This window comes from Rutidosis leptorrhynchoides, chromosome 7 (assembly GCF_046630445.1).
Source record: "Rutidosis leptorrhynchoides isolate AG116_Rl617_1_P2 chromosome 7, CSIRO_AGI_Rlap_v1, whole genome shotgun sequence".
Classification (NCBI taxonomy): domain Eukaryota; kingdom Viridiplantae; phylum Streptophyta; class Magnoliopsida; order Asterales; family Asteraceae; genus Rutidosis; species Rutidosis leptorrhynchoides.
Window position 1 is genome coordinate 41931493 of NC_092339.1, and position 19088 is coordinate 41950580.

General features: G+C 38.6%; 1 protein-coding gene across 1 annotated transcript; it reads right to left on the reverse strand.

The window, feature by feature from the left end:
• Positions 1-3454: 3454 nt before the first annotated feature.
• On the reverse strand, positions 3455-5701 carry LOC139858133 (UDP-glycosyltransferase 83A1-like). Its single transcript, XM_071846985.1, has 2 exons — positions 5013-5701; positions 3455-4532 (listed from the first exon to the last, which is right to left on the reverse strand). Exons 1-2 carry the CDS (start codon positions 5494-5496, stop codon positions 3613-3615), a joined length of 1404 nt encoding a protein of 467 aa, XP_071703086.1. The 5' UTR covers positions 5497-5701; the 3' UTR covers positions 3455-3612.
• Between the last annotated feature and the right edge of the window lie 13387 nt (positions 5702-19088).

The following is a 19088-nucleotide window of genomic DNA, read 5'->3' on the forward strand; positions in this document are numbered from 1 at the left end:
GGCACGACGTGCCACCCCTATTTTTGGTCAGGTTCGCACAGTTTAAGCCTTTCAAACACTACCAAGCTCATTTCCGATTTCCGCAATCTATCTCACCCTTTACGAACGTGTACTCCACACTTCACCGAATCCGTTTTGAGTATCGATAGATCACTTCCACTTTCAACCTAGAAAATCCAATTAACTAAAATGATATGTTGGATTTTACTAAAATCACCAACAATTTTTTCACTGTAGCAATTCACTGGATTTTACTGTAGCAATTCACTGTAGCAAAGTCAATTTTTTTACTGTAGTAATTCACTGTAGCAATTCACTGTAGCAAATAGTGATTTTCAAAAACACTGTAGCATTTTGGGTACTGTAGCAATTTGAAAATGTTACTATCGTTTACTAAATAACTTGAAATTATATATATGTATATATCTTTTTAATATACATAAATCAGTTTTTAAATACACATTGGAAGTTATTTATAAATAAATTTTAATAATAAATATTTCAACTTATCATATATATTCAAATAAATATTTAAACCAATAAGTTTAATGTACGGTATCAAATAATTAATACATTTTTACCTTTTCAAGTTATAGTATATATGTATCTATTTACATATAATTGTTCGCGAATCGTCGAAAACAACCGAAGGGTATTTAAATATATAAAAGTAGTTCAAAAATTTTGAGATTCAGTTTTACAGACTTTGCTTATCGTGTCGGAAATGTTAATCATACAAAGATTAAGTTTAAATTTGGTCAGAAATTTTCGGGTCATCACATGTAATCACATACATCATACCACCAATGTCCAAAGCTACCCGATAATTAGAAACAATTAAGCAACATCTAATCCTTGTTTCATAACAAAATATATTCGTTTCACTAACTAGTACCATCTTGATAAATCATCAAATGGTTAATGGACATCCCTCACCAATAAATAAAGATTTCATAGTTAAGAAAACCAGATACTTTACAATCATGAAAGATTGTCTTGCGACTTTTCCAACAAGTTATCACCACCCGTTAATTGACATAACAGTTGTTACCAATTAACATATTGCATCATCAACAATCACAATTATTCACAACCATAGGGGGTTCTTCATGCCAATATTCAAAGAATATATAAAGAACCGTGAGAGTTTTCATGTCAATTTCCAAAGAATATATTAATAACATTTTTTTTATTGACATCACACATCCATTCATGATCACACAAAGTTCAATGCCCTTTGTATAGATGCAAATACACTTTTAGTTTAATCCTTGGACAGTTATTTATTCATTCAACCAAATGTTCGTTATGTTCCATGGCATATCAGTTACATGCCATCAATTATCCTTGAACTAACAAAACAATACTAACCATTTTATGAAACACCGATGAAAACCAGAAGGCATCCTTCTTCTCAAATAAGAATGAGAAACAAAATACATCCTTCTTCACAAATTTTTCATTCATTCTACGAAAGTGGATTAAATCCACTACATTATACAAAATGGATTAATATTGTATTTACATTCACAAATCATTTGTGAATTAATAATTAATTCTTAGTCAACGATAGTGACAGACACAATAAATGATACACATACAATTCAATCCATGCGCAATGTTTTGATTAGCAATAGGATTGAATTCGTGTTCTAGATTATATGTGAAAGATCAGAGTGTATATGTATCGATATATATGTATATATGCACTGTATATAAATATAAATATAGAAAGATGATGAACACAAGATGAATCTGAATCTGTTTTAATCAATACATTGTGCCAAGATTACAAGGTTAGGGTTACATGAGGTTTGAGAGCATTTGTGAGGTATGTGTGACAATAGGTGAAGGACTAGGTGTAAAGTGAGGGGAAAAGCTTTTTGTTTCAGCTAGCTAAGAGGTATTTATATGACCTCATTACAACAACAAATAACATGTATAAAAATAAACCTAACACGCATTCATGGAAATGATAGTTTTTGTAACGTAATGCACACCGTTACAAACGGCAGAGTTGAATACATTTTATATTCAAATCATAACCACAGTCAATAACTCACATACAGAAATATGATCACAGCTATTCATCCATTCCCAATATGTATACATTTATTAAGTCGATGGCAACGATTCATAAGCGTCATGACTTTAATTCATGGCAATTTAACGATTCATAGCTTGAATCATGACTTTAATTATGATCATCGATGACTTTACTTATTATGATTATAATTGAAGACAACATTTATGATCATAAACAATTTATAATATGAATTCATGATCATAACATGAATTTATGTGCCATCAACATCAATCCAGGTTATTCAAGAATTACCCAACCAACAGAATGAATATCCGCATACATCTTGGTATATGATACCACATGCGAATCTGTCCACACAAGCAATCTACCAATTCATATTCTTATGTCTTAATGTATTTCATAGCATTCTTAATAATATACACCGTAACAGGCTAGAATATAGAAGATGAATGGGAAATGCGTATCTGTTAATATGAAACCAAGAATATCCTCCATATCTTCAAACTTCACATCAAATGGAAGTCATCTTCTTCACTGATTCACCCCGGTCTTAATTCCCAAATATTCTATTAATTTGTAGGAAATTATGTGTTAGTGGCTAAAGAATCAGTAACCGGATTAATACTAGAATCGCGTGAACACTTTCTTAATAGAGTATTTTGACCCAATTGGTCACGGGTTACACGAAATCACTATTAGGATAAGACTAGTATGAACAATCTTTCTTGACCAAAAGAATATTTGTTCCTTGCAATTGTAGATTGTAAAATCTGGAAGTTTGAATGTTGAAAGTGTGCTTCGAATAATCAAATTCTGTAGCAAAATCTCTAACCCTTCATATGGAAATGACTCCATATATTTATAATGGGTCGAAAGGTGCAATAAAGTGTTGCATCCTTTTAAAATGGTCATATTGATATGACACAACCCTTGGTAATTAACCCCTTGAAATGGTGTTCAAATGGGCTTGAAAAAATGTTAAAACCGTGCCTTAACTTCCAGGAATGAAGTACAACTTTTGGTGAACCGAAGCAACTTTTCAATCAAAAGTTTCCACCCTTTTAGTGCAGCTCGTATGTGGCACGGCGTGCCACTTCATTTCTGCCATTTTCAGTCACCATGTGGCACGGCGTGCCACTTTCTAGCATGGCGTGCGACCCCTGTTTTTGGTCAGGTTCGCACAGTTTAAGCCTTTGAAACATTACCAAGCTCATTTCCGATTTCCGCAATCTATCTCACCCTTTACGAACGTGTACTCCACACTTCACCGAATCCGTTTAGAGTATCGATAGATCACTTCCACTTTCAACCTAGCAAATCCAATTAACTAAAATGATATGTTGGATTTCACTAAAATCATCAACAAATTATATAAAGCAAGATGCCAAAAAAATGACATGTAATAAGTTGAATAAGCAACACTAGTTAGATATGAATAAAAGAAGTGCAGCCCAACATATGGAAACAAAAGGAAATAATACATCTAAGCAGCAGAGTCTAGGGAAGCTTCTATTTCCTTGTTCTTTATTTATAACAAGTAAAACATAATAAGAAAGAATGCACGCTCACATATGATCAGGTTGATCCTTAGCATCTGTATTTTTTCCTTGTATCCACTCAATAAATCTGTTAAGATTATTGTGTGAGCGCCCGCCTTTTGTCACACTAGTAGTAACCTTTTCTTTAATATCCAAAGCCTTATCTCTAAACGTTTTATCACCGAGTAGCTGCTCTATTTTGCTTTTTATTTCTTTTTGAGTTATGATACCGGCTTCCTTTTTATTAAATCCTAGCCCAGTCTTCCAGATGTCACAAATGTAACTCTCGTTGAGAAATTGATCACCGAAATATGGCCAGCACAGGAATGGGAGTCCGTTTGTTACACCCTCCAAAGTAGAGTTCCAACCACAATGACTCACAAAACAAGTTACAGAAGGATGAGCCAACACCTTTTGTTGCGGTGCCCAATTCACGATTCTGCCACGAGAACCCACTCGGTCCATGTAACCATCAGTGTAAACAAGTGCAGTCTCTTTGGTCATACCAGGCCGCACCACCCACAAGAAGGGTCTGTTGGTAAGTTCAAGACCGAGTGCTAGTTCTTGAAACTGAGTTGGGTCAAAAAGAGTGAAACTCCCAAACGCGATATAAATGACTGAACATGCTGGTTGTTGATCTAGCCATGTTAAGCAAGTGGAGTCCTCTTGCCAAAAGTGGCCCGCTTGGTCACCAAGTCGGTTGCTTGCCAGCAAGGGTCCGATAGACAACAGTTGCGGGAACAAGTTGAATGCTGCAGGCTCGAGCTCTGTAGCAGAGTTGCAAATAAACCATTCTGTCAAAGTAGAAGCTTCTTCGATTGCTTTTGACGATTGGAACACCGCTTCCACCATATCCACGTCCTTAAAGCACAGCCATCCAAGGTTCTCTGGTTTTATTGGTGGCATTGATTCTGATAGTTGAATTATCTGATCACTTAGAGGCAAGCCTGCAATAAAACAGTAAAAAATAATTAGATAAATATCTTTATATTTTTATCTGATGAAATTAGATTGGTACAACATGGCTAGTCTAATAAATGTAGACTAGTTATACACGATGAGGACGAACAAACTATCTCAGATGTACGTGGTCAAACCAGGTTTGTGATTGTTGAACCTATATCTTTTAAAAGGATAACACAAACGCCAACTAGTACGTAATTTGTGATTGTTCATGTTAGAACCAGTGAGTTTAGTATGGGTCGCCAACTAAGATTGGATTGTCCAACAAACGACGTGTTATCCGTTTTTTTTTTTAACTTTTGTGTAATTTTTTAATCTCGTAACAGTGTTTACCATGAAAATAATTTATAATAATGTGTAAATGTTTAGATAAGATTGTTGATGAGTTCATATACATATATAATAATGTGTAAATGTTTAGATAAGATTGTTGATGAGTTCATATACATATATATAAAACTCACCTTTGTGGTTTATTATCCCATCATCAATCAGTTTCTGAATGCTTAGGACGGAAGCCAAAGTAGCAGCTGAGGCAGTCCAGAAGATTGCTGTTCTGATTCCCAACTTGTTTCCAACTTTAACGCCCCATACCATGGTAGCATCAGCAATAACACATGTGATTTTATCATTTCCATCTTCATTGTTAGTCGCCTCTATAAGTGTTTCAAGCTTGCTTGGCATGGTTTTTAACATTGACCGGGTCAACTTACAAATGTCAGCCCTGTCCTCCCATGGTTCAAGCCCATCAGGAATACAGACCATCTGCATTAGCTCCCCAAACCCATCTTTTTCTAGCCAATTACTTGTAATCAGCTTGTGGCTGACCTCTGTGTTAATGAATGTAACTTTGACTCCTTGTTTGACTAAACATTGAGCAAGCTCCATCATAGGAATTACATGGCCTTGTCCAGGAGGTGGTAGGAGTAGAACATGAGGTCTTGCCATGATTTACTAATTAATGAAAGCTTTTTGTGAGTTTTGATACTTCCTAAAATTGAATGTGGGTTAATTACTTTATAAACACAAATGGCCTAGCTTGTACATCACATACCTGCACTAGAACTAACTATTACTGTAATTATTAAGACAAATATAAAATTATCAATTAGAAAGCTCAGTACTATAAAAATTGTGATATCTATAGAGATAAGAAACTTATGGACATCAAGCAACTAGCAAATATAATCAAGTTTCAAGCTTAAATGACTTGAAAGCTACAGGCTTGGCAGCATTAGAAGGTGGTTCCTAGGTCCAAAGGGTAAAATATATGACAACTGTCTTCGGATTCACATGCGTATCAGTGTATGTATAGTCTTCCATTTTACTCGTGTATATTTATTTGTGTCCTACACTCATTTTTATAGTTATTTAATGAAGATTGTTCAAGTGTAGAGTTATATTGAAGATTTTATGAAGGTTCAAAGAAATTTGGAGTTGAAAGCAAAATGCACGAAAAGATATTAAAAAGCATAAAAGAATCAGCATTTTTGTGCTGTTGGCGTAATTTACGCTGAATTAAATTTTGTTGACAGTCAAGTTTGTGGTGTAAAATTACGCCAGAAATTAAGGTGTTGGCGTATTTACTGTAACAACCCAACCCGTTAACCAACCAATAACGCGGAATAAAAAAATTATTTTGCTGGTACAGCACATGGCGCGGCGCGCCACCATTCTGCGCGGCGCGCAGAATAGCCTGGACAGGCTGCTGTCCCAAAAAGTCCCAAATGCGAAAATGTTTGATCACTTCCCGACACATTTAGACCAAATGGTTTTCACAACATATTACAATAGTTAAAATTAACACATTCCATTAATAAAAAGGGTCTTATGACACCGGGCCCACGTATGCCCAAATAAACCCTTTAAGTACAAAGTACGAACTTCGACCATATGACTTTTAATACAAAATAAAGCCGAGCATGGCGATTGGGGATACGCTACCCAATCCTAAACGATCCAAAAGCACATCCTCTAAAGCAAACTACGCAAGTCCACTAGTCCCCACGCTTACCCGATCCATCGTCTCCATGCAATCTATAAAAATGTAAACAACGAGAGGGTAAGCTAACGCTTAGTGAATGTAAAGATACTATACACATACATATGCATAAAATGGCTACGCATCACCAAGCATCAAAATAGCACATACCGTCTCCGCATGGTAAACAAACTACAAAGAGCACATTACACAAAGTAGCTATAGCTACACGCTACGTAATCGCCTAGCTAACATCACACAATTAGCTACAACACAACAATAAGTATATACGCGTATATAACAAATATAATCAAACAATAACGATAAGGTTAACCCCTTAACCCAAACCACATGAAGGTTGACCGAACTACCCGAGCCTTAGTGAATTCGCACTACCCGAGATTCACTTCCTTCACCACTTCTACAACCGAGGTTGGCCGAACTACCCGAGCCTTAGTGAATTCGCACAACCCGAAATTCACCACCTCATCACCAAGATGACCGAAACAACCCGAGTCATCATGAATCCACACTAACCGAGATTCATTTCCTCAACAACAAATGCTTGCAACCCATCTCCAAAAGAGTTATCCAAAACGCTAGCCAATTCACAATACCAAGGGTAAAGACCCACAACGCATAAGCGTATCACATGACCCAAAGCACAAGGTCCATTCTTCCACACGAACATAGAGTAAACCCGAACAAGGGTCACCCTACACGTACGCACCCATCTTACACATACACATGTGCATAGTAAATTTACACTCACTTTAAACGCCTCGATGAATGCAACCGAATAATCCGCAACACGCCAATGGAACGTACCTATTCCATTAACAACAATTACAACAACACAATTAGGGTGGATTTACAAATCAACCCAAATCGACAACTAGTGCAATTTTCACCCAAATGCACTTCCAAGTACAAACCGCGCCCAAAATTAACCAATAATCACTAACACAAGTGAGAATGGTCCTAATACGCCAATTAAACCCAATCATAGGTGTTAAACACCTATCTTGCCCATAAAGACACTTAAACCCTAATTTTGACCCAAAGGAGTCAACATCGCGCCATTAGCGAGTTTTGACACCAAAACATATTTAACTCGGTTTTATACTTCAACTTAATCCATTTTAAGTTTATAAACCTTATTAAATCGACAATTGGGTTATAATCATCACCAAACCCTAATCTTTGACTCTAGTCAAAGTTAGTCAACCAAACATACCCAAAAGAGTTTCAACACTACTAGAATCGCTAATACTAGTGATTACACACTACATGCAAGCCTTAAACATGGTTAAATCATTAACCAACCCTAAACCCACCAACATCAACAATAACTAGTTACAATTACCCATTTCACCTCCTAAATGGGTTTTATAACTAACTAGTTCAAAACCCTAAACTTGAATATCAAATTACAAAGATGAAGTTCGGAGTTTGAACTTACCAATACCGCCAAAATGATGCCGTTGACGAGTAGAACAACTTTAATACCCGAGGTTTGACCCAAAACACCCTTCTTCTTCTCCAATTGGAGCTCTCTCTCTCTCTCTAAAACTCTCCTCTCACTCTAGGGTTTGAAGATGAGAGTGTTTGATGAGTGAAAATGAGCTCCAATGGAGTTCTAGATCAGTTTTGGTGACCCTAAACCGACCCTAAATGAAAAGACCAAAGTACCCCTCATTTAAGCCTTTTAAAAAGGCTGAAAATTGCATCAGACGGGTTCGGCGCGTCGCGCCAAAAGGTAGAGCGCCGCTCCAACCTACAGGTCAGTTTTCAGAAACTTGTTTTGGCCATAACTTTTTGACCGTAGCTCCGTTTTCGATGAATCAAATATCGTTGGAAACGTAATAAGATTTCCTTTCCAATGGTAAGGCTTTGAAACATCAACACAAACTTTATTTGGGGTTGAAAAGATACGTACACACCTTGTCACTTCAGACAACGTCCAGTTTCCTTCGGCGTTCGAGCAAGCAACACGTACACTTCATACGCGCATCGTACACCATAAATACATTATGTACAATAAATATTTGGGTCTTACAACTCTCCCCCACTTAAACTCGATCACGTCCTCGTGATCTTCTCCACTTAACCAATCCGGAACTACTCAACGACCCTCAATCCTAAGTTCCAATCCGAACTTTCTTAGGCAATCCTTCCCAATGAATCGCCTTTAACAACTAAATCGTCACCCGCGATTTTAACAAAACCACCATCCGAGCACTAAAACCTGATCTTTTCCCCATATCGGGAAAAACTCAACCAATCTCGTACCGAGATATCAATTCTTTAGCGTACCTTTACCAAGGACAACACTAAAAGTGACCAAGTCTCAACCTAAAGTCAACAATCCAAACGTTGAGGATCGAACCACATGAATCCTTACGGATTACACTTACCACTAAAAATCCTTTGTAGTGCGCAACACAACCAATACGCCACTATCCTAACATCATAAGCAACAGCTAAAACTAAAAGCGCCCAAAACGACTATGGCAACGCTAATCCTAAGGTGTACAAAATCGACTATTGTCACACCCGTAACAACATGTGAGCGAAACACGGTTATCGCATCACTAATCACACAACACGGTCCTCACGATCCCACCATCGGTGTATAAAAAAAACGATAGATCACACCACACGGTCCTTACGACCCCACCATCGGTGTATAAAACAACCGATAGATCACACAACACAACATGGCCGAAACAACCCGAGCCTAAACACATATGGAGGATGGTCGAAACAACTCGAACCTTAGTGATTTCGCACAACCCGAAATTCACCAACCCAATCCATATATCCCACAACGAAATGACCGCACAACCCGAGTCATCGTGAATACGCGCAAACCGATATTCACTACCTCTGCCACATAGTATAACCGAGGATGGCCGTACAACCCGAGCCTTAGTGAATCCGAACTACCCGACATTCACTACCTCAAACTATGAGTCCAACCAACAGGGACAATCGTACTACCCGAAATATTGTGAATACGAACAACCCGATATTCACGTCCCACAACACAACTCATGAATGGTACTCCCATTCTGATAAAGTTATACCATACCGATATAACACTAAACCCATGATGAAGTCAGCGGACCCTGAAGGTCATGCTCCACCAATCAACAATACCGTGATGAAGTCAGTGGACCCCGAAGGTCATGCTCCACCAATCAACGATCCCATGATGAAGTCAGCGGACCCTGAAGGTCATGCTTCATCAATCACCAATACAATAATGAAGTCAGCGGACCCCGAAGGTCATGCTTCATCAATCAACGCCCTTTTAGCCTCGAACGACGAGTAGCGTAACATCGCGCTCTGCTACGCCATAGTGAATCCTAACGGATACCACTAACCATCCACACAATCGAGCAAGAACCACCTATATCGAACATAGGCACAAAACAATAATTCTCCAAAAGAGAACCCGACTCACACACATCCCTTAACCGAGGGATATCACCTTGCTTACCAACCACGTCCATTATCTCTCAACGAGGTTTACCATCTTACCACCTCGATGATAATTTACAAATCCAAAATCATAAGTACAATTTAACCATATTTGTACTCTACCACAAATCGACCAAAAACTAGGTCTCGACAAGATTTTCGGATCTACCAAAACATCATCCGAAATCTCACACTAAAACTTCCTCGGGCGGAAGTGTAACTCCCCCACTTGGAACTACGTTCCATAACCGCATCTCTTACACCCGCACAATGCTACCAAAGGTAGACTTTACCAATAATTGGGTTCACACGGCCCATCACCACATCTTGCTCCAACCTTGAGCACACGAAGGATTTTAACCAATTCCTTAAACTCTTCGAACGAAAAGTGTACCACAAATTACCCAAACTATACTCTCGCAATCATCCACTTGCTTTAGTTTGTCAAACTTCACCTAGTCACTCATGTACCTAAGGGTTTCACTTCGGTACCCTAAGTACAAAGTAACCGCAACATAATCGGAGTCGAACGCCACGCTAGTAGGTATAAAATAGGCACCTAATGTCGCGTCACGTAGACTCCTTTACCAATATATATCGAGATCCAACACTCGATCTCTCGGGTTTCATCTCACCCGACGAACCTCATGGTTCATCAACTTTAACACGAGAGCGACACGCTCTAACATCCGAACACCGAAGCCCATACACATGGCTTGGTAGAAACAATTCCCAATACTAAGGAATGCTTGGTTGCACCAAGTCTTACGCCCTTCGCCCGACAATCAAAACGTCACCATAGGGTACTTCCATTAGGAACGTCACCCATAACAACAATATGCACAACACAAGGCATTTAACAACTCAAACTCATTGGCACAAAATAAATAATTAAAGGACGTATCAATTAAAACGAAACGTACCTCAACGTCTCCTTGCGGCATTCGCCGCCGCCAACTCGGGACAATCCGGCTTGCGATGTCCCTCTTTATGACAATAGTAGCACATTCCGTCATTATTTCTCGGCATTGTGCATTCCCATAACTTGTGGCCCCTAACACCACAATTGAAACATCTAGGCGCATGAGAACTCGTCGAACCTTTCTCCACGTTACCCATACTCGCACTCGCGCCCTTAGTTTTCTTACTTGGAGCACCATAAGAAACAACCCTTCTCTCACTTGAAGGTTCACCAACCTTCGATCGCGAATAAGACTCGAAACCTCTAGCCAAGGCGAATAACTCCGCAAACGATTTCGCTTGACCCCGGCTAATCTTATTCTTCAAGTCATCATTCAAGGTCCGATAGAAATCCCCCATCAACAAACGATCATTCCCCAAATATTCCGGGCAAAAACGAGCCTTCGCCATAAAGGTCGTCTTGAGAGTATTCAAATCCATAGATCCTTGTCACAAATTTTGCAACTCATTACGCAACTCCCACAAATCGACTGAAGTCCGGAACTCCTCGAAGAATTCCTCCTTAAATTCGTCCCACGATAAGGTCATAAACGTTTCGCCACCGACAAGATCAATCTTACCATCCAACCAATCCCTTGCCCTACCCCGCAACAAACTAGTAGCGAGTCTTGTCCTCTTCTCGGGAGGGCATTCAATAGTACGAAAACACCCTTCGACATCCGAAATCCAAGTTGTGCTTATCAAAGGATCCGGTTTCCCGTCATACATCGGGGGTTTAGTCCTCATGAAGCTCTTAAGACAACGCTCCATTTCACTACTACCCCGAAATTCGGAATACTTCCTATCCATTTCTTCTCGTAACGCACCCACTTGCTCCGCAACGGCGGCCGCAACTCTAGCGTTAAATTCCACATCATTCGTCTCGATCCCGTTTCCCGTCGCCATTCTAAGGAATGCAAAGCGATTAGATCACGAACGTATAAATCACACACACAACACCGCCCCATCTTGCTAAACACTCGTCGTACATCACTTGCTAGACACGATTTGCACCCGTAATAAGGTTTGAAAGTCCTTATTACGCATACACGCCATATCAGTTCGTTAGTACAACGACCGTCTCGCTCGATGATATATGCAAACGCAAACATAAACAAAATACAACGCAATCACATATTAATAATATCCACATATTAATATAAACGTTAGTCCAACTATAAACAAGGCACTAACTATAACCCATTTCGACCCGTAATCCTACAAGTCCCACAACAATTAAGCATACACAAAAGTCTAAGTCTAGGCACCTATCTCAAGTCACCTAAATCCCTTAGACCATGCTCTGATACCACTTGTAACAACCCAACCCGTTAACCAACCAATAACGCGGAATAAAAAAAATATTTTGTTGGTACAGCACATGGCGCGGCGCGCCACCTTTCTGCGCGGCGCGCAGAATAGCCTGGACAGGCTGCTGTCCCAAAAAGTCCCAAATGCGAAAATGTTTGATCACTTCCCGACACATTTAGACCAAATGGTTTTCACAACATATTACAATAGTTAAAATTGACACGTTCCATTAATAAAAAGGGTCTTATGACACCGGGCCCATATATGCCCAAATTAACCCTTTAAGTACAAAGTACAAACTTCGACCATATGACTTTTAATACAAAATAAAGCCGAGCATGGCGATTGGGGATACGCTACCCAATCCTAAACGATCCAAAAGCACATCCTCTAAAGCAAACTACGCAAGTCCACTAGTCCCCACGCTTACCCGATCCATCGTCTCCATGCAATCTATAAAAATGTAAACAACGAGAGGGTAAGCTAACGCTTAGTGAATGTAAAGATACTATACACATACATATGCATAAAATGGCTACGCATCACCAAGCATCAAAATAGCACATACCGTCTCCGCATGGTAAACAAACTACAAAGAGCACATTACACAAAGTAGCTATAGCTACACGCTACGTAATCGCCAAGCTAACATCACACAATTAGCTACAACACAACAATAAGTATATACGCGTATATAACAAATATAATCAAACAATAACGATAAGGTTAACCCCTTAACCCAAACCACATGAAGGTTGGCCGAACTACCCGAGCCTTAGTGAGTTCGCACTACCCGAGATTCACTTCCTTCACCACTTCTACAACCGAGGTTGGCCGAACTACCCGAGCCTTAGTGAATTCGCACAACCCGAAATTCACCACCTCATCACCAAGATGACCGAAACAACCCGAGTCATCATGAATCCACACTAACCGAGATTCATTTCCTCAACAACAAATGCTAGCAACCCATCTCCAAAAGGGTTATCCAAAACGCTAGCCAATTCACAATACCAAGGGTAAAGACCCACAACGCATAAGCGTATCACATGACCCAAAGCACAAGGTCCATTCTTCCACACGAACATAGAGTAAACCCGAACAAGGGTCACCCTACACGCACGCACCCATCTTACACATACACATGTGCATAGTAAATTTACACTCACTTTAAACGCCTCGATGAATGCAACCGAATAATCCGCAACACGCCAATGGAACGTACCTATTCCATTAACAACAATTACAACAACACAATTAGGGTGGATTTACAAATCAACCCAAATCGACAACTAGTGCAATTTTCACCCAAATGCACTTCCAAGTACAAACCGCGCCCAAAATTAACCAATAATCACTAACACAAGTGAGAATGGTCCTAATATGCCAATTAAACCCAATCATAGGTGTTAAACACCTATCTTGCCCATAAAGACACTTAAACCCTAATTTTGACCCAAAGGAGTCAACATCGCGCCATTAGCGAGTTTTGACACCAAAACATATTTAACTCGGTTTTATACTTCAACTTAATCCATTTTAAGTTTATAAACCTTATTAAATCGACAATTGGGTTATAATCATCACCAAACCCTAATCTTTGACTCTAGTCAAAGTTAGTCAACCAAACATACACAAAAGAGTTTCAACACTACTAGAATCGCTAATACTAGTGATTATACACTACATACAAGCCTTAAACATGGTTAAATCATTAACCAACCCTAAACCCACCAACATCAACAATAACTAGTTACAATTACCCATTTCACCTCCTAAATGGGTTTTATAACTAACTAGTTCAAAACCCTAAACTTGAATATCAAATTACAAAGATGAAGTTCGGAGTTTGAACTTACCAATACCGCCAAAATGATGCCGTTGACGAGTAGAACAACTTTAATACCCGAGGTTTGACCCAAAACACCCTTCTTCTTCTCTAATTGGAGCTCTCTCTCTCTCTCTAAAACTCTCCTCTCACTCTAGGGTTTGAAGATGAGAGTGTTTGATGAGTGAAAATGAGCTCCAATGGAGTTCTAGATCAGTTTTGGTGACCCTAAACCGACCCTAAATGAAAAGACCAAAGTACCCCTCATTTAAGCCTTTTAAAAAGGCTGAAAATTGCAACAGACGGGTTTGGCGCGCCGCGCCAATAGGTGGAGCGCCGCTCCAACCTACAGGTCAGTTTTCAGAAACTTGTGTTGGCCATAACTTTTTTATCGTAGCTCCGTTTTCGATGAATCAAATATCGTTGGAAACGTAATAAGATTTCCTTTCCAATGGTAAGGCTTTGAAACATCAACACAAACTTTATTTGGGGTTAAAAAGATACGTACACACCTTGTCACTTCAGACAACGTCCAGTTTCCTTCGGCGTTCGAGCAAGCAACACGTACACTTTATACACGCATCGTACACCATAAATACATTATGTACAATAAATATTTGGGTCTTACATTTACGTGGCGCAAAATTACGCTAGCCTTGGCGCAAGTTACGCCGGGGTCGATTCATCTTATTTTTGGACTCCGAATTTTGAGAGATTTTTGCTTTGGGAAGAATTTATTCATTCTGTATATAATGTAAACCTCTAGGCTATGGCTACGAATTTGATACCTCATATTCCAATTGTTAGGGCTACAAACACCAATCCTAACATCAAAATTATTCAAGTTCCAAAGATCAAAGTCAAGTTCTTTAAGATTCATCAACAAATCACCACGTTTATCATCACCAACATGCGTGGCTAGTTTTCTCTACTTTATTTCTTCCATAAACAATTAATGTATTCTTAATTCATTCATGTATTTATGTGGTTTATGACTTTTATAATGCTTATGTCTTTGAATTATGAATTTTGTAAACCTTTTAAGTTAATGATTAATGCAAGTTTGTTAATTTTGATTGTTGCAAGACAAATTATTGTAATTTAACATATTGTGCTTAATCCAACTTAGTGATAATTTACATTTGGGATAAAGATAACGTGTTCAAGTTTAATAATTTTGTGCTCAAGATAATTGTTTTAACGAATTCAAGAAATCTTGTCTATCAGATTTAATTGATAACTTGATAAGCATAATACATGATTGAATGAACGTATGCATAATTGGGATTGGAAGAGATAAAGGCCTTTAAACCATCGTTTACAACTCTTAGTTTTAATTTGCTTGCTTATGGTTTTTGCTTTTAACCATTAAAGTTTACATCTTTCTTAGTATTAATTGTCTTAATTAGTTAATACACTTAGATAATCAAACTCAGAATCTTGAAATTGCTTGCTTTTGACCACAAACTTCCCGTGGAACGAATCCTACTTACCCTACCTAGTCTAAAGTATTTAGTTCTATTTTGAAGGGTACTTCGATGCCCATCAAATTTTGGTGCCGCTGCCGGGGAAGTTGCGCTTTAATTGCAAGCTCTTATTAATTGCTTTCTTTTAAATAAAAAACCTAAAAATTAAAATACCAATAAAAGCCCAAAAATATTTTTCTTTTTGCATTTTATTTTGTTCAGTGTTACGTTTGGTATTTTAATTTTTGTGATCACAGGTATGCAAACTCGGAAGTCGGGAAGGAATCACCATTGCATTACAACCCGGAAATCAAGAAATCGGCAAAAGCAAACCGAAAAGCTACTAAGGCTTTAAAGAGTTCAACAGTGACTCAAACGACATTGGAAATACCAACACAAATGGAACCCAACTGTCACATTAACAATGGGAGATGCGGACACACATGAGGTGGACTCGTACTACCAACCGGGTGAATGTTAGGATCATTCACCTATTGTTTATCCAGATCCGAATGGGGGAAACAACCGGAGATTTGAGGTTTTCCCTCAATTGATTGCGATTTTGCCAACCTACCGAGATTTGACATCGGAAGAGCCATATCAGCATATAGCATATAACGGAATTCAATGAAATTTGTGCTACCAATCAGGTACATGGTTTTACAGATGAAGATGTACGCCTACATTTATTTCCTTATTCTTTTAAAGATAAAGCAAAATATTAGTTTTTGTCTCTACCCGCCCGGAGTATTACTACTTGGGCGATGATGAAAAAGCAATCCCTTAAGGAATTCTACCCCATAATTAAAACTTCGGATATGCGTATGAAAATAAAATCTTCTAGGAATTTGCCCGGTGAACTTTTTCATGAAGCATACAAACGTTTGACAGAATTACTTAGATCTTGTCCTCACCACGAAATACCGAAATGGAAACTTGTTATATGATAGTCTTGATTCTCAAAATCGACAAATTCCTATTAACGGCTAGTGGTGGAGCATTTTTGACCCGTAATCGTGATGAGGAGTGGGCATTTTTTGAGCAATTAAGCAAGGGTTTTAAAACCCAAGCTTCGGTTGAGCAGAAAAATCCAAATTCGGCTCGAGTTAACCACATGGCTAGCTCGGGTGGATCGTCTAGGAATGTGGATGTCGTGTTATAAAAACTTAGGTTGCTTTATTTTAACAACCCGAACTAGGGTGGTAGTTATAATTTTGTGCAGGTTCAGGATGTGTGTGAACGTTGTGGAGATGCTTCTCATTTTACACATGGATGTAGGAATGTGATACCAATGATGGAAGAGAATGTGAATGAAATCCAGGGACTGAAGTATGATTCATTCTCCGACACATATAACCCGGGTTGGAGAATCACCAAAATTCTGGATGTAACAACAACAACGCGCTCAATGCTAACCAATTCTAAAACAACCAACAAAGAGCACAAAACACTTACCCACATCATTACCAAAATCAAAACACCAACAATACCCAAATCAAAACCGCACATACCAAAATCAAAACCAATTACAAAACAACCAACCAATGAATCAACCCTCAAACATGGATGCAGAGGTTGGATGCATTTATGATGGAGATAAGAAAGATAGTTGAATTGAAAAATAAGTCAATCGGGGCTTTAACAAAGGAGATTGGTAATGTTGCTGAAAATAAGGCATCAAGGGAGCCGGAGACAATTCCAAGCTATAAAGTTCTTAATCCAAATCATAAGGACAAAGCCCAAGGCCATGGTGTGAGTATGGTAGGAACATTCAGAAGTGGCAAAACCTAAGACAAAAAAGTTGACCCACCAGATCATGCGTCAGCCAGGTATGATTCAAAGGAACCCTCTATTGTTCTTGAAGATGATGATAAAGTGGTTAGTGATATTCTTGAGGTACCGATTAATATGGGGGTTGGGAATAAAAATGACAAACCGGAAAGTGACAAAGTGAGGGAGAAGGACACGGAGATTAATACTGTTCTATTTCCCAAAGTCTTGGAATCCCCAAATCAATTTCCTTATAGAAGAAGGGACCACACTCGGATGATTTGAGGGAAACATTCAAACAAATTAAAATCAACCTTCCACTAATTGATGCTATTAAGCAAATTCCAGCTTATGCCAAGTTTTTAAAGGATTTATGCACTCAAAAACAAAAACTAAGAGCATCATTACCCAAAAAAGTGGAGTTGACCGAACACATTAGTGCGTTTATTTCCGGGTCACTCCCACCTAAGTTTAAAGACCCAGTACCCCGTTAAGTTCTGTGAGCGTAGGCAATGTGAATGTTAAGAAGGCCTTGTTAGATTTAGGTGTGAGCAACAATATCTTACCCTTTTGCCTAGTTGATCGTTATGAGTTATGAGTAATGAAAAGAACGGACATAATCATCCAACTTGCAAACCAATCAATTAACACACCTAGGAAGATGTTGGAGGATGTGATAGTTATAGTCGAGGATTTCGATTACCCAGTTGATTTTATTGTGATGTATGTAGAGACAAGGAATAGAGATTCCCAACCCACTATTATTCTTGGACAACCGTTTTTGGTCACTTTTAATGACAATATTAATTGTAGAACGGGAGAAAAGGACATGTCATTTGGTAATCGTAAAATGAGGATTAAAATTTTTAATTCTATACGTACGTCAAGTCTCCAAGAGTGATTTCAAGTAGATGTGATAGATGAATAGGTAGAGAAATATGTCTCACGATTGTTGACCGAGGATGTAGTTGAGATGTTTTATGTAGGAGGTGAGGATAAGATGGACTTAGAAGATGTGATTGAAATTGAAAAAGGCTATAGTTAGTATCATGGACTCTAGGTTACCCCCTTGGACTCATAAATATGAGCCATTGCCTAAGACCATAGATTCTAATACTAGGCCATCTTTAGTGTCCTCGCCGACCTTTGAAATATGCATTTTTGGGAACTAACGGTAATTTTCCATTTATAATTGCTTCAAACTTGACAGGTTTGCAGGAAAAGGCTTTAATGGAGGTGTTGAATAATTATAAGGCTGCGGTTGGATGGACCATTGCGGATCTTAAGGGTATTAGTCCTTCTATCTGCATGCATCGGATTGTTACTAACTCGGAAGTTTCCGAGAGACTCAACGAAAGCTAAACCCAAACATGCAAGAAGTTGTGAAAAATGAAGTGTTGAAATGGTTGGATGCCGGGATCATCTTCCCAATTTCGAATAGCCAATTGGTGAGCCCTACTCAAATGGTTCCGAAGAAATCCGGCATCACAATAATGGAAACCGACGATGGTGAGAAGATCACGACCCATCCCGTGACAGGTTAGCGGGTATGCATCTATTGTCATAAGTTAAATTTCGCTACTTCAATAGACCATTTTCCTTTACCCTTTATTGACCAAATTGTTGTGAAATTGTCGGGTCAAAAATTTTATTGCTTTTTGGATGGGTATTCCGGGTACGACCAAATACCCATCCACCCTAGTGACCAAGAAAATACAACTTTTACATGTCCATTCGG